The 15,301-nt window shown below is 53.4% G+C and overlaps 1 protein-coding gene and 1 long non-coding RNA gene across 7 annotated transcripts in view; both read right to left on the bottom strand.

Moving 5' to 3' along the window:
- LOC105467558 (tetratricopeptide repeat domain 7B) overlaps positions 1-164 on the bottom strand; it is a 273,670-nt gene extending 273,506 nt beyond the window's left edge. For all 6 annotated transcript variants that reach the window (XM_024788437.2, XM_024788439.2, XM_011717247.2 and 3 more), the window contains exon 1: positions 6-164. In XM_024788437.2, the coding sequence (XP_024644205.2) occupies positions 6-126 (121 nt within the window). In that variant the 5' untranslated portion in view covers positions 127-164. The remainder of the gene's footprint in view (positions 1-5) is intronic.
- A 3,919-nt stretch (positions 165-4,083) lies between these two features.
- LOC139364210 (uncharacterized) lies at positions 4,084-11,037 on the bottom strand. Its single transcript, XR_011625634.1, has 3 exons — positions 10,320-11,037; positions 5,512-5,569; positions 4,084-4,214 (listed from the first exon to the last, which is right to left on the bottom strand). It is a non-coding gene; the product is annotated as an uncharacterized lncRNA (long non-coding RNA).
- Positions 11,038-15,301: the final 4,264 nt, after the last annotated feature.

The following is a 15,301-nucleotide window of genomic DNA, read 5'->3' as shown; positions in this document are numbered from 1 at the left end:
CGTACCGTTGGCGATAAGCTTGGCCGACAGCTGCTTGACGAGCTCGGGGATCCGCTCCCACTGGCACTCGGAGCGGCAGCGCTCGATCTCCGTCTCCAGCCGCGAGCCTGCCTTCTTGGTCGCCATCGCGGCCTGGCCGGGCCCGGCCGCCCGCCCCGCAGGCCCCGCCGCCGCCGCCGCGGCGCCCCCTCGCCGCCTCCCGCTGCCGCCGCGGGCTCGGGCTCCGGCTCCCGGCTCCGCGGCGTAACGGGAGCGCCGGCTGGGGAAGGGGCGGGGAGGCGGGCGGCGGCGGCGGGCGCGGCGGGGCCCCGGGCGCCGCGAGGAGCGGCCCCTGCCGGCCAGGGCCGGAGCCGCAGCACGGGCCGGGGCCGGGGCAGGGGCCGGGGTGGGGCCTGAGGCAGGAGACAGGGGCCGGCGGGAGGAAGGGCGGGGGGCGCCGGGAGGCCAGGGGGAGGGACTGGGGGTGTCTGTGTCGGGGTGGACACCGAGGGGAAGTGGGGGTGGGGGTGGGGGTGGGGGAGGGGGGTAGGATTGAGATCTGACCAAGGGCGGGTGAGGGGTCTGGTGGGGTGGGGGTCGGGGCAGGATGAAGGGGAGGGAGAGGATCGGGAGGGAGCTAGCGACAACCTGGGAGCGGGTTGGACCCCCAGGAGTAGGACCAAGAAAGGGCAGTGACCCTGGGGAAGGTCACCGCCCGGCAGGACCGGTGAGCCGGGTGTGAGGGGTCGGGGGAGGCTGGTCCGAGCTTGTCCTGCCATCTCAGGTGGCCAGCGGTTCCCTGGGCCCGGTTAGCCTGTGCCCCTTAGCAGGTGCCCCTCTGCCCCGCAGCCTTAGCCCCTACCCAGCCAGAGGTGGACGGAGACTCCTCCATCTCAGGCAAGGCACAGCACCTGCCAGGGTGCCCTAGACGGCTGAGAGGAGCCAGGCAGGGACTGCCACTCTCAGATGCCAGCTCTCAGGCCCCCTGAGGGGAAGGCACAGTCACTGGTGGGGCCTCCTGTGTTGGCCACCTAGACTGAGAGCTAGGGAGGTGTCCCGCTGTGTTCTTTCAGTGATTCAACTGTCTAGTGATCACCTTCTATGTGCTGGGTGCTGTTTCAGGTTCCAGAGATAGAATTGTGAACTAAAAAGACAAAATTCCTGTCTTGAGGGAGCTTACATTCCAGTTCAGGGGGAAAATTAAGCAAAATAAAGTAGTAAACTAGACTGTAAAAATGGCTATTTGAAGAAACAGAGAAAGGTCCAGTGAGGAACACCGTTCGGACAGGCAGGTGGCTCATGCCTGTAATCCCAGCTCCTCAGGAGGCTGAGGCAGGATGATTGCTTGAGCCCAGAAGGTGGAGGCTGCAGTGAGCAGTGAACGCACTTCGGCCTGAGCAAGTGTTGCCATGTAAAATGGGGCAGTCAGGGATGGCCTCACGGAGGTGGCATTGGACTTGAAGAAAGTAAGAGGGAACCATGAGGATATCTCTGCGGGAGGAGTATCCCAGGCAGAGAACACCACAAGTGCAAGGCTCTGGGGTTAGAGCACATTGGGTGGGATGGAGAAATAGCAGGGGCCAGAGGGGCTGGGTGGAGTGAGGGAGAGGGGCCGAGGCAGGAGTTGAGCTTTGAGAGTTTGGTGGGGAGTTCTGTGTAGTGCCTGGTGGGCCATTATAAGACTTTGGCTTTTACTCTGGTGACATGGAGCAGCCATGCAGGGCTTTTCACAAAAGAGTGGCATGATCAGACCTACACTTTGGACTGTCACTGTGACTGCAGTGTTGAGAATACTGCCAGGGAAAGAGCTGTGGTGGTGGCGGTGTTGGATTCTGGGCCCTGCATTTGAGAGTGAAGCTGTCAGTCTGGAAGGGTCTGTAGCCCGCCTGCAGTCACGAGGAGGCACTGAGGGGTCATCGTTGTTCCTTCTAGGTGCCCTTACTCCAGCTTTCCAAGAGCAGTCACATGCAGGTTCTCATCCCCACCACAGCCCGGAGTTGACGAAGAACACACATTGTGGACCTCAGTTTACCAATTACGAGGCTGAATCACAGACATTTAAGACAGGTGAGGAGGGAAGATCAGGAGACGTTTTCTGATGTGACCACTATCACTTTCAGGTGCCTCAGGGACTGCGGAGGTGATGGAAATTGAGCTGACAGGCCCTGGACACTGTGAACAGCCCAGGGAAAGGGGAACTAGAACATTAGAGTTTCAACAGGGGACACTTTAGCACCCTGGCCCTTAGCTTCCACCAAGAGGGGACAGGAAGGGAAGGAGAAGAAATCTCCACAAGACATGTTTCCTCTCTCCCGACACCCTCCTGTTCTCCCAACTCCAGTCTGTCCTCCAAATTTGCTGGGAACGTTCTCCGTCTGGTCCAGGAGGCAGACTCCTGTGCCTCCTTTCAGACACAGTCCAAAGGTCACAGGGCAGCCTTACTCAACATCTTACAGACCCTGTGTGACAGCACTTGCCGTCTCCCTCTGGGAAGGGGCAGGGTCTTAATCATGACTAATGTGTACACTGCCTCAGTTGCCACACTGGAAGGTAAATGACCAGGGCCATCTGTCCGCCTCCCTACCTGATAAGGTGTCTTCATGAGGGCGGGTGCTGCCTGGGCCACGGCATTTAACCTCCCCAGGCCTCCGTTCCTTGACTGTGCTACCTCCCCCTGGAGCTGGTTGAGGAGGAAATGAGGAAATACAGGTAGGGCACATAGAACAGTGCCAGTGCTGCCGGGCGCTGTGGTTCACGCCTGTAATCCCAGCACTTTGGGTGGATCACAAGGTCAGGAGATGGAGACCATCCTGGCTAACATGGTGAAACCCCCGTCTCTACTAAAAATATAAAAAACTTAGCCGGGCGTGGTGGCACGCTCCTTTAGTCCCAGCTACTCGGGAGGCTGAGGCAGGAAAATCGCTTGAACCCAGGAGGTAGAGGTTGCAGTGAGTCGAGATCATGCCACTGCACTCCAGCCCGGGAGACAGAGCAAGACTCCATCTCAAAAAAAAAAAAAAAAAAAGAACAGTGCCAGTGCACCAACGGGGTGCCATGTCAGCTGTCATTCTGCATCTCTCTGTCCCTTGCACCCCACATAGGGCCTGGCACCGTGTAGGAGCTTAAATGAACAAGGCTGGAGTCCCCAAGGTCTACAGCCAGCCTGCGAGTGTGTTTCCTTAGGATGTAACACCCCAATAATGAATCCATGTCACTACATTCCAAGCTTCCACCTTCATGACAGGCCACCCCCACAGGGGCCCAACGCCAGAATATTCTTCAGACCATGTGCTTGGGCGCAGAGGTTGCTGGGTATAGGGGTTGGGAGCAGAGGTTGACAAACATTGTCAGCCTGAAGCAGGAGAGAGAAGGAACCCTCTGGGCCTTCACTGTGGGAGCCTGAGAGCTGGGGCCCGTGGCCTCTGGGCTTGTTTCCGCATCTGCCTGCCATATGCTGGCCCTTATCCGTGGCCCAGGCCACTCTGGCAGCTGCCACAGCAACCCTAAAGAGGTACAAGTGATCCTATGAGGACCAAGTCCCCGGATGGTTCTCCAGGTGACTCTACCTGCACGTGGCACTCAGCTAAATTCAGGAGTAAGAAGGCATTCATGCTCATAATAGTAATTAAGGCAGTATCTTTTCCTCTAGGCATTCAAGTAGTACAGGTTTGACAAGGATGTGGAAAATCACAGCCTATAGGCCCAATCCCACCATGGGGCCTGGGGTGCCTGGCAGGAAAGAAGTGGAGGACAGCTGGGAAGGGAGTCTGACTTCTGTCCAATTCCTTAAGAACAGCTGGGGTGGCCGGGCGCGGTGGCTCAAGCCTGTAATCCCAGCACTTTGGGAGGCCGAGGCGGGCGGATCACGAGGTCAGGAGATCGAGACCATCCTGGCTAACATGGTGAAACCCCGTCTCTACTAAAATATACAAAAAACTAGCCGGGCGAGGTGGCGGGCGCCTGTAGTCCCAGCTACTCGGGAGGCTGAGGCAGGAGAATGGCGTGAACCCGGGAGGCGGAGCCTGCAGTGAGCTGAGATCCGGCCACTGCACTCCAGCCTGGGCGGCAGAGCGAGACTCCGTCTCAAAAAAAAAAAAAAAAGAAAAAAAAAAAGAACAGCTGGGGTGCCAGCAGCAGTGGAGGCAGGCTGTAGGCTCCTTCCAAAGGCCAGTACAAATAGGGGGCTTGTGTGTACTGGAGACCTCCCAGTCCTCATCTCTGAAAGCCTGGATTCCCTGGGCAAACAGAATAAGGGAAGACATGAGCAGCACGGGAACAGGCGAGAGAGAGAAAACAGAGAGAATGAGAGGGATTGTGGCCAGGGTAGGAGAGAGGGAGCTTAGGGGAAGGAGACACTGGTGGGAGGAGGGGTCAGAACTTTGCCCTTTCTCCTAGCTCGCCTGGCCTGGAAGGCTCTTCCCCAGAAATCCATGTAGTCCCTCCCTACCTTCCTTCTGAAGGCACGGAGGGAGGTCACATCCTCACAGAGACCTTCCCCGACCACTCTGTGCACATTCGCTCCCCCTCATTCCCTTCACCCTTAGCCCCTTACCCTGCTGTAGTTTTCTTCTTGTCCCACCTGATCTATGGTTATTAACTGAGGGTGTATTATCTGCCTCCCCTCACTAGAACAAAAGTCCCAGGAGGGCAGGGATTTGTGTGTGTGGTTCTGTTCACAACGGCATTCCCGGCACTGAGAACGGTGCCTGATGCACGGTGAGTACTCAGTCAATACAGGTTGAATGAATGAATGAGTCGAAGGAAGGTGGAGGGGCTGGGATTGGGCAGGTGAGCATCCCAGTGAACATCCCCACAGGGAAGTGGGGATCCACTGTCTGAAGCCGATGGGCAGGTTGAAGGGGGAGACAGAAACCCAGAAACCCGGATCCACAAGGGGCCTCAGTGTGCCAGCAGAAAGAATGCTCACCTCTAACCTTTGGCCTCACCCTGCCGGGGCAACAGCCCTGTCATCTCGCTGCCAGAGCCAGGGACAGGACTCGGAGCCCCGGGAGGTGTGAGCCATCAGCAGCTGCTGCTGTGGGCGGTCGCTGCAGCGATGCTCGTGGGGAACCTGGAAACCACGCCACAGCTCGCAGGCCCCGGAGCGTGAGTAATGAGAGTGCAGTCATGATAGCTGGCTTCGGCTGGCTTTTAATTATATAATATTTGACACATACCAAAATACCCAGAATCAAGGGGCACCTACCTAATAATAAGATCAACACCAGCAGGGAAACTATTGTCTACCCCAGAGTTAACTACATTGTGACTTTCATGTTTGTTATACCCTTGCTTTGTTTTTTAGCTAGTTTTATCACTAAACGTGCTTTCTGCCACTTCTTATAATGTGGGTACAACACGTAACCCTATACACCAGAGGTCTCCAAGCTTTTTGGCACCAGGGACCAGTTTCATGGAAGACAAATTTTCCATGGGCACGGGGAGGTGGGGGGATGGTTTCGGGATGATTCAAGCGCATTACATTTATTGTGCACTTTATTTCTATTCTTATTGCCTTATAATATAACTCACCATCATGTAGAATCAGTGGGAGCCACGAGCTTGTTTTCCTGCAACTAGATGGCCCGATCTGGGGGTGATGGGAGACAGGCATTAGACTCTGATAAGGAGCATGCAACCCTCACATGCACAGTTCACAGTAGGGTTTGTGCTCCTATGAGACTCTAATGCCGCAGTTGATCTGACAGGAGGTGGAGCTCAGGCAGTAATGTGAGCCATGGAGAGCGGCTGTAAATACAGGTGAAGTTTCGCTTGCTCACCCACCACTCACCTCCTGTTGTGCGGCCTGGTTCCTAATGGGCCACTAGCCGGTACCAGTCTGTGGTCCAGGGGTTAGGGACCCCTGCTATACACGATATTGTTTGGTTTCACTTGTATTGAGCTTTCTAAAAATGGTATCGTATCTTCTTTTCTCTAGTGCATAATATTCCGTGGCATGACTATGCCACACTTGAGATATCCAACCTCCAGGTTTATCAGACCTCGAGTCTGTAGGTTTGCTTTCATGGACAAGGTTATTGTTTATAAAATCCACATTAGGCTGGGCATAGTGGCTCACACCTGTAATCCCAGCACTTTGGGAGGCCGAGGCGGGCAGATCATCTGAGGTCGGGAGTTTGAGACCAGCCTGACCAACATGGAGAAACCCAGTCTCTACTAAAAATACAAAATTATCTAGACGAGGTGGCACATGCCTGTAATCCCAGCTACTTGGGAGGCTGAGGCAGGAGAATCACTTGAACCCGGGAGGCGGAGGTTACAGTGAGCCAAGATTGCGCCATTGCACCCCATCCTGGGCAACAAGAGTGAGACTCCGTCTTAAAAAAAAAAAAAAAAAAAATTCTGCATCAGTGCCATTGTCTTGAGCAGGGTTTCTGAGGATGGATTCAAGATGGCTCTGTGCCCCTCCCCCTTGGAGTTCCCTGAGGGTCCCCTGACCTTCTTCCCAAGGGCCACTTCCAGCCGCCTGGAACCATGGTTCCCATTGTAGGGACAAAGCAATGGAAAACTTGCTGGGTGACTCCGCTATAGGCACCAAAGCTGGTGCTTCTAATTTACCATCTGTTGCCATCTGAGAGGGACAGCCAGATGGAGGAGGCCGATTGGCTGCTCAGGAAGGGCCCTGGGTAGCATGAGTCAGGTGCAGAAAGCATGGTCTAAAGTCTTAGCTTTGCAAGTGTAGAAATATGTCAGTGTTCCAGGGTGCTCTGCCCAGTCCCGCTAATGAAGCCCACCAGAGACCACTGCTTCAACCCCGTGCCAACTCTCATTTGCAGTAGAAGCCAACCCCCAGTATCTCATAATCAGGAGACCCCACTCTTAGTGTCAGGATGCATGCAAAGCTGCAACCATCCTTAGTTTACCTGGTGGGCGTGGACTCAGAACCAGAGAAGGGAAGGTCTCAAGAAGGTGGTTGTCAGCCCTGGAAAAGCTCAGAAGGCCCTCTGGGTCCCACTGTTGAACCCACTTCTCCAGAGCTGAGAATATCCACATGTCCAAAGCCTATGTTCCCCTGCCCAGAATGAGGCTGGACCAGCTCTGTGAATTTTTACTTCTCATCTCCATACATGCCGACCTTGCACAGGCTTTAGACACCATAACAATTAAACTGATTTTAAGCCTGTATAATAGGAACCTTTGTGTAATAGGAAGGGTTGTTGTTGTTGTTCTGTTTTTTACTTTAGAGACAGGGTCTGTGTTGGCCAGGGTGGTCTCAAACTCCTGACCTCAAGTGACCTCCTGCCTCAGCCTTCCAGAGTGCTGGGATTACAAACATAAGCCACCATGCCCAGCCTTTTTTTTTTTTTTTTTTTTTTTTTGAGACAGAGTCTTGCTCTGTTGCCAGGCTGGAGTGCAGTGGCACGATCTCGGCTCACTGCAACAACCTCCGCCTCTGCAGTTCAAGCGATTCTCCTGCCTCAGCCTCCTGAGTAGCTGGGACTACAGGCGTGCACCACCACACCCGGCTCATTTTTTGTATTTTTAGTAGAGACAGGGTTTTACCATGTTGGCCAAGATGGTCTCGAACTCCAGACCTCTTGATCCGCCTCCCTCAGCCTCCCAAAGTGCTGGGATTACAGGCGTGAGCCACTGCACCCGGACTGTTTTTTGTTTGTTTTGTTTTGTTTTATTCTTTCTTTCTGAGACAGAGTCTTGCTTTGTGTCTCTCGGGCTAGCGTGCAGCAGCACCATCATAGCTCACTGCAGCCTGAACTCCTGGGCTCAAGCGATGCTCCTGCTTCAACCTCCCAAGCAGCACCGCCATCTCCAGCTAACTTAATTTTGTAGAGATGGGGGTCTCACTTTGTTGCCTAGACTGGTCTCAAGCTCCTAGGCTTGAGTGATCCACCCACCTTGGCCTCCCAAAGTGCTGGCAGTACAGGCGTGAGCTGTCATGCCCTGCCTGTAATAGGAATCTTCATGAGTATTTTCCTTACACTGAGAGTTCTGGGGACACTTCCGTGTTACCCTGTACCCCACCTGTCCTACCTTCTCCAAAAAAGGCATAGAGTGGGCTTGTGATAAAATACCTACCTATATATGTAAATGAACATCAAAGTAAAGATGGGAAACTATTCAGATATGGGGGAGAAAGGTGTATCTGCCAACAGGGAGGAGACTGACTGTTCCTCAGCATGAGGCTAGACTGATTTCTGAGCTTCCTAGCGACCAGGCACAGAAGAAAACACGTGGAATGGTTTTATTTAAGTATTTTTTTTTTAGATGGAGTCTTACTCTGTCACCCAGGCTAGAGTGCAGTGGCTCGATCTCAGCTCACTGCAACCTCTGCCTCCCAAGTTCAAGCAATTCTCCCTGTCTCAGCCTCCCAAGTAGCTGGGATTACAGGAATCTGCCACTACGCCCAGCTAGTGTTTGTATTTTTTAGTAGAGACAGGGTTTCACCATGTTGGTCAGGCTGGTCTTAAACTCCTGACTTCAGGTGATCTGCCCGCCTCGGCCTCCCAAAGTGCTGGGATTAGGGGTGTGAGCCACCATGCCCGGCAGAATGGTCTGATTTAAATGATGTTGTTGATTCACATATCAGGAGTTTGTTTGTTTGTTTTTGAGATGAAGTCTTGCTCTGTCACCCATGCTGGAATGCAGTGGTGCGATCTTGACTCACTGCAACCTCTGCCTCCTGGGTTCAAGTGATCCTCCTGCCTCACCTTCCCAAGTAGCTGAAATTACCAGCATATGCCAGCATGCCTGACTAATTTTTGTATTTTTAGTAGAGACAGGATTTCACCATGTTGGCCAGACTGGTCTTGAACTCCCGACCTCAAGTGATCTGCCCACCTCAGCCTCCCAAAGTGCTGGGATTACAGGTGTGAGCCACCACGCCCAGCTGACATCAGGAGTTTTCAAGAGAAATCACGAACTAAGTAAGCAGAAGGGACTTGGTTGTTCCTGGGGAGTTGTATCAGCAAACAGGTTTGAAGTTTGCACTTCGGACACGTTTCTATTAAAAAAAAAAAAAAAAACTAATTCTCATTTTGTGTGAAGGAGCCTGATAGACACAGAATCTGCTTCAGTTAGGAATTGTGAGTGATCTTCCCCTGCACAAGGCCAATAATGTGCAAGGTTTCCACCATTCAACAAACGTTTATTGAGTACTTACTATGTCCCAGACACAGTGTTAGGCCTTAGTGATACAATATTGTGTAGGGTATGGTCATCCCTCAAGGAACTCACAGTCTAGTGGGGGAAAGAAGTGAACAACAGCTCTGGGGAGCGCCAGGAATTAACTGTGGTGGGTGCTCCAGGAAGTCTTCCTGGAGGATGTTACCCTCAAGGCAAGCCTTGAAAAAAGATCTCAGGTCCAGTCTGCTCACCAACCCTCACCGTCTAACAAAGTGGTCCTGGGTTTTCAAAACTCTTGCACTCAAGATAGGGTCACGGTGTTCAGATATATGCAGTTCCAGATCACCCCCAACCATCAGATGAGAAAAATCCAACAATCTGGTCTCCTTTCCTGTAGCAAAGCACTTGGTGGTCAGAAGGGTTGTGGGTGAAGGTTTATGGGACCTGCTGGACCACTGGTGAGGCATACAGACACTTCTGATTGTTTTCTTTCTCCCAAATCAAATGCTAAAGGTACTAAAACCATGCTGACTGCATGAACCATTCCCTGGGGACTGGTAGGGCATTCCATTCCTCCCCACCTTTGGGAGTCCAAACGGGGGTGGAGGGGTAAGAAGGAAAAGGTCTGGGTCAAGTGCTGCCCATCAACTTGTTCATGATCAGGTACCCTTCAGTTTCCTTATTTGTAAGAGGAGAGTGCTGGTCGAGGAGGTCCTGGGCTCCGGTCGGTGATTCTGTCCTGTCAGAGTGAGAGTGGCTGTAATGGGATTGGTTTATGGGTGCTCCCATGCAGCTGAGGTTCCTGTTCTGAGCTCTCAGGCAGCAAATTAAAAAATGATAATAATGATTACCAGGCAAGATGGCTCATGCCTATAGCCCCAAGCACTTTGGGAGGCCAAGGTGGGTGGATCACCTGAGGTCAGGAGTTCGAGACCAACCTGGCCAACATGATGAAACCTCGTCTCTACTAAAAATACAAAAATTAGCCTGGCGTGGTGGTGGGCACCTGTAATCCCAGCTACTTGGGAGGCTGAGGCAGGAGAATCGCTTAAACCCGGAAGGCGGAGGTTGCAGTGAGCCAAGATCATTCCACTGAACTCCATCCTGGGTGACAGAGTGAGACTCCATCTCAAAAAATAAAAATAAAAATAAAAAATTAAACGAATAATAATAATAAGGCGTCTGAAAAACTCTTGAAGTTAGGAAACCTGGATTTGATTTTCACCTCTGTAAGTGACCTGCCGTGTGACCTTGTGAAAGGCGTGTCCCCTCTCTCCGGGTGTCAGTGGACTAATTCCCAGGTTAGCTCTGCGGGGAGATGATCACTGGCATTTAACAGTAAGGTGGGGATTCAGAAGTCCATCTACTGTGAAGCAAGAGAAAACTCCACAGAATACACGGCTGAAACGAGTGGGAAGCGAGACGTGTCAGGGACGTAGGGAGGGCAAGATGAAGGTCCCAAGCAAAATCCCGGGAACACGCCCGTCAAAGGGTCAGCGCGAAAACCAGTCCCTTGGCTGGCTGAAAGGAACACTCGATTCTTTGTCAGAAAGCAGCCTTGCGCTTCTGAGGGGTCTGCTGTCTGAGAGAAGCCTTCGAGGTTCGCAGACCTGGGAAAGAACTCAACCCGCCTTCAGCCCGGGGGTACTGAGGTCGGCGCGGCTTTCCGTAGTCGAACGGAACCAGCCGACCGGGCGCGACAGCGGCAGCCAATGAGGGAGCCTCCTGATGAGGTCATGCAGTTCCTGGGCGCTTCATTGGTGGATCCTTCGCGGGGCCGCGGGGCTGGTCGCGGGGCGGAGCCAGGTGGGGCGGAGGCAGTGCCTGCCAGAGCCTGGACCTAAGACGCCGGTTCGATTCTCCTTACTTCCTCCCAGCGCTTATTTCCCCTGAGCGCTATGGGTCAGGCCCTTTTTAAGGGAGCAGTGAAAATACCCAGAAAAAAGAGCTCTTACCCACTCCAGAGACCGGGTTTACTTATTTTGGAGGAACCCTCAATTTCTTTGGTAAAAGTGGAGGGTTGGTTTGTTTAGTTTTGTTTCAATCCAGGCCAAACACACTATTAACTCTAACCATTTAGCAACACTGAGAGAATCTCCATTGGTAGGCTTTTATTTGCCCATTGTGGTCCCCTAACCTCCTGTGTTGGGAGCACCGAACACCAGCTTTGTTCCACCGACGTGGAAACAGACCAAGGCGACTTGCCCAGGGTTATGTGGCTATTCAGTGGGACAGTGGGGGAACAGAGAACTAAGCTCTTGGTCCCTGGCTGCATGCCCAGGGGACCCACCCTCATGACCCTGGGTCACAGCCCAGGGCTCCCCACAAGGCAAGGCAGTCAAGTCAACCTTGCTGATTCCTGTTGCAAGCTTTTGATACATCAGTTTCATTTTCAAAATACTGCCCAGAGTAGTCTGTGGTCAGCAGAAAGATGCTGACAGCATTGTCTATTCTAGGAAGTTATTTTCAAATGAACTACAGTGTGAGGGATGGTTGGAATGTCCCTGATGCTGAAGGAGCCTGGCAGCTATTACACTGGTCCTCAGCCCACCAGGCCTTCTTTTTTTTTTTTTTTTTTTTTTTTGAGACGGAGTCTCGCTCTGTCGCCCAGGCTGGAGTGCAGTGGCGCGATCTCGGCTCACTGCAAGCTCTGACTCTCGAGTTCACGCCATTCTCCTGCCTCAGCCTCCCAAGTAGCTGGGACCACAGGCACCCGCCACTATGCCCGGCTAATTTTTTGTATTTTTAGTAGAGACAGGGTTTCACTGTGTTAGCCAGGATGGTCTCGATCTCCTGACCTCGTGATCTGCCTGCCTCCGCCTCCCAAAGTGCTGGGATTACAGGCGTGAGCTACTGCGCCAGGCCCAGGCTTTCCTTTTTAAGAGCTATCTAGGAACTTGTGTAATGCCTCTGTTTTGCTGCAGTCTAAGGACGCTGACCCTTTGCCCAGAGGGAAACAGAATTTTAAGTGATGTGTACAGAACACTCTTCTAAGGAGTGTCTCAAGGAAATGCGACCCTGGCATCTGGCCTGGGCCCTCAAATATGCATTGAATGACTGATGCAGCCTGTTATAAGACTCAGAGATTGTGTGGGCCAGGGAAGGCAGGCAGCAGAGAGAGTGCAGTGAGCCCGGGCGCGGTGGCCCACACCTGTAATCCCAGCACTCTGGGAGGCTGAGGCAGGCAGATCACTTGAGCTCAGGAGTTCGAGACCAGCCTGGGCAACATGGCAAAACCCTGTCTCTATTTTTATGTAAGAAGAAGGGAAGGAAGGAAGGAAGGAAGGAAGGAAGGAAGGAAGGAAGGAAGGAAGGAAGGAAGGAAGGAAGGAGCGGGCACAGTTAGATGGCAGAAGAAAGAAAGAGAGAAAGGAAGAAAGAAAAGAAAAGAAAGAAAAGAGTACAATTAGATGCCCTCACTCGTGGGAGGATGCCATTTGTCATCTGGGATCTTTATCTCCTTTCCTGTATTTGAGGAATCCCCCACCAGAGTCGCTGAAAACGCCAGGCACTCACTGTGCCAGGCTCCCTTGTGGCTACAGTGAGGGGTGGGGAACCTCAACCCTGCCAGCAGATGCCACTCAGAAAGCAGGTGTAGGAGCGTGGGTAGCCTCAGCCTGATTCGGAGGCATCCCAGGCGGCAGCTGCTCTGGCAGGCCATGTGAGTGGGGCTGGGGTGCACTTGGGTGTCTGTGCCCCGCAGTGGTGGCAGCGCTTTTCCTCCCTGCCAGACCAGTCCTGAGGAGGATGTCCAGCCTCCCAGCCTGGGCCCCTTCCTCCCAGAATGTGTGCACCTGACGTGACAAATTCCATTTCTACCTAAATTAGCCAGAGCTGGTTTCTGTGGTTTGTAGCAGAGAACTGGACTGCTGGAGGAGGCTTCCCGTAGGAGGGACAGGCACTGGCTAGGCAAGAAGGGATGGAGACCTAGGTAGAGAAAATGGCACCGGGCCAAGGGGGGGAGGAGGCAGACGATGGAGAGGCATCGTAGTACCACTTTCCTTCAGACCAAGTCACAAGTTTCGGAGTTGTGCGGAAGGAAGCGAGTCACATTGCTGGATCGGGTGTCCTCCACCCTCTCACAGCAGTTACAAAGGGTCCCAGGAATCATGATCAGGCTGGAGGGGTTTACTGCAGGTGTGCTTTTTCCCCTTTGCTCCTTCCTTCCTTCCTTCCTTTCCCTCCCTCCCTCCCTCCCTCTCTCCCTCCCTCCCTCTCTCCCTCCCTCCCTCCCTCCCTCCTTCCTTCCTTCCTTCCTTCCTTCCTTCCTTCCTTCCTTCCTTCCTTCCTTCCTTCCTTCCTTCCTTTTCTTCCTTCCTTCTTTCCTTCCTTTCTTCCTTCTTTCTTTCTTTTTTTTCTTGAGACAGAGTCTTTGTCTTGTCACCCAGGCTGGAGTGCAATGGCGGGATCTCAGCTCACTGCAACCTCAGTCTCCTAGGTTCAAGCGATTCTCCTGCCTCAGCCTCCTGAGTAGCTGGGATTACAGGCACCTGCCACCACGCCTGACTAATTTTTATATTTTTAGAGACAGAGTTTCACCGTGTTGGGCAGGCTGGTCTCAAACTTCTGACCTCAGGCGATCCGCCTGCCTCGGCCTCCCAAAGTGTTGGGATCTGAGCCTTTTATTCAAGAAACTTGGGCTTTTTTTCCCCGGTGGGAAGGGAGGTTAGGTTTAAGAAAGGAGATCAGGCTCCTGGTAGCCTTTACTAGGCGGGCTTCTCTGATTTTATTAGGAAGCCTCAGGGTGCTCCCCAAAAGCTAAGTCCTTCACCTAAATACGATTTTAACTAGGGGAGAAGACTTTCTTTTTAGAATGAAAGATGAAGCTTGAGATGCCCCTTGCCCCAGTCCCAGTGCAGCCCTTGCATTTCCACCTTTGATGGGCGAACTAACTCCAGTGGGGCTGGCCCTTTGCCACTGTGTTCCTTGACATGGGTGTTGGGAGGACGCCATTCTCTGAGCCACCCTTTCCCGCGTGGAGAAACTCTGGTGGTGCTGGGGGCCTGGGGATGAGCTGCCTTCTTCGGAGCAGAGTTTGAGACAGCAAGGAGGGCTCAGGAGCTTGGGGATGGAGGTGAGGTAGGGAAATCCTCCAGAAGGTGGGCAGGGGCTGGCATCCCGGACCGGCTTCCCACCCCTCTTCTCAGGCCTCCTCCCCAGCAAAGGTGCCAGATGCCCAGGGCTGTCACCTTTCCCCAGCGGGGCACTAGGAGCTCTCTAAACCTCAGACCTCCCCAGACCTGCCTCAGATGGACCCCCAAGAAAGGAGGAAGCCAGCTCTCAGGGACTGAGCTGCGGGTCCACCGTCTCCTCCCTACCCCAGGCTCAAACCATGAATGCCGCACGGCACTGCGTGCATGTCCACAAGGACGCGCCCAGCAGGCATCTGCCAGCACAGCGGGCTTTCAGAGCACAATCTGGACAGAAGCTGGCGAGAATATAGCTCTCTGGCAGCACGTGCCATTCTGGGTGCACAGCCCAGCACCCCGCCCCTGCTGCCTTGGTGGGCCATTCACTCTGGGCATCAGCTTCTCCCTGATCCCTTCCTGGTGGTCTGTAGAGTCCCAGGTGCCCCGGTTTGTGCCTCGGCCCTCCTTGCTTTCCCCAGGACGCCCATCAGCCATGGGCTCGGCCTTAGCAGGCCCTCAACAGGCACCCATCAGTTCACCTGTCCATTCAGTGACCCCCCGACCCCCAAAGCAGGGAGAAGGAACATCCCTGCCGAACGCCACCACCCTCTGCCCCAGGCTCATCTCCTCCCCAGGAGGAAGGACTGGTTGGGGTTTCCAGCTTTTCCTTTCATCATTTTGTCTTACACTTTGTGCCATTCCTGTCATGAGCACCCACAGTTCCTAATCTGGCAGAGGCATTTGAGTATTGATTTGCTTCTCCAAACAGACTATGAGTCTCAGAAAGGCCAGGCCTGGGTCCTGGTCATGTCACCATCTCTCACAGCATCCGGCGTGTCCTTGGCAGGCCATACGGATTTTGAATGAAGGCGCAGTCATAGAGTGGAGCTGTCATGCTGAGAGGCCGCCCACCCCTACGACACTCGGGAAGTGTGTTGGAATGTGTGATTTTAAAAAAAGTTGCCTGAGAGATAGATCCCATAGCATGCGGTTCCCAATTTAAAGCACAGAATTCGGAAGTTAGTAGTATATTTACAGACATGTGCAACCACCACTACAATCCACTTAGGAGCACATTTTTCTAAATGTTC

This window comes from Macaca nemestrina, chromosome 7, assembly GCF_043159975.1.
Source record: "Macaca nemestrina isolate mMacNem1 chromosome 7, mMacNem.hap1, whole genome shotgun sequence".
NCBI classification, from domain to species: domain Eukaryota; kingdom Metazoa; phylum Chordata; class Mammalia; order Primates; family Cercopithecidae; genus Macaca; species Macaca nemestrina.
Note: the sequence above shows the minus strand (reverse complement) of the source record. Positions and strands in the feature narration are given on the sequence as shown.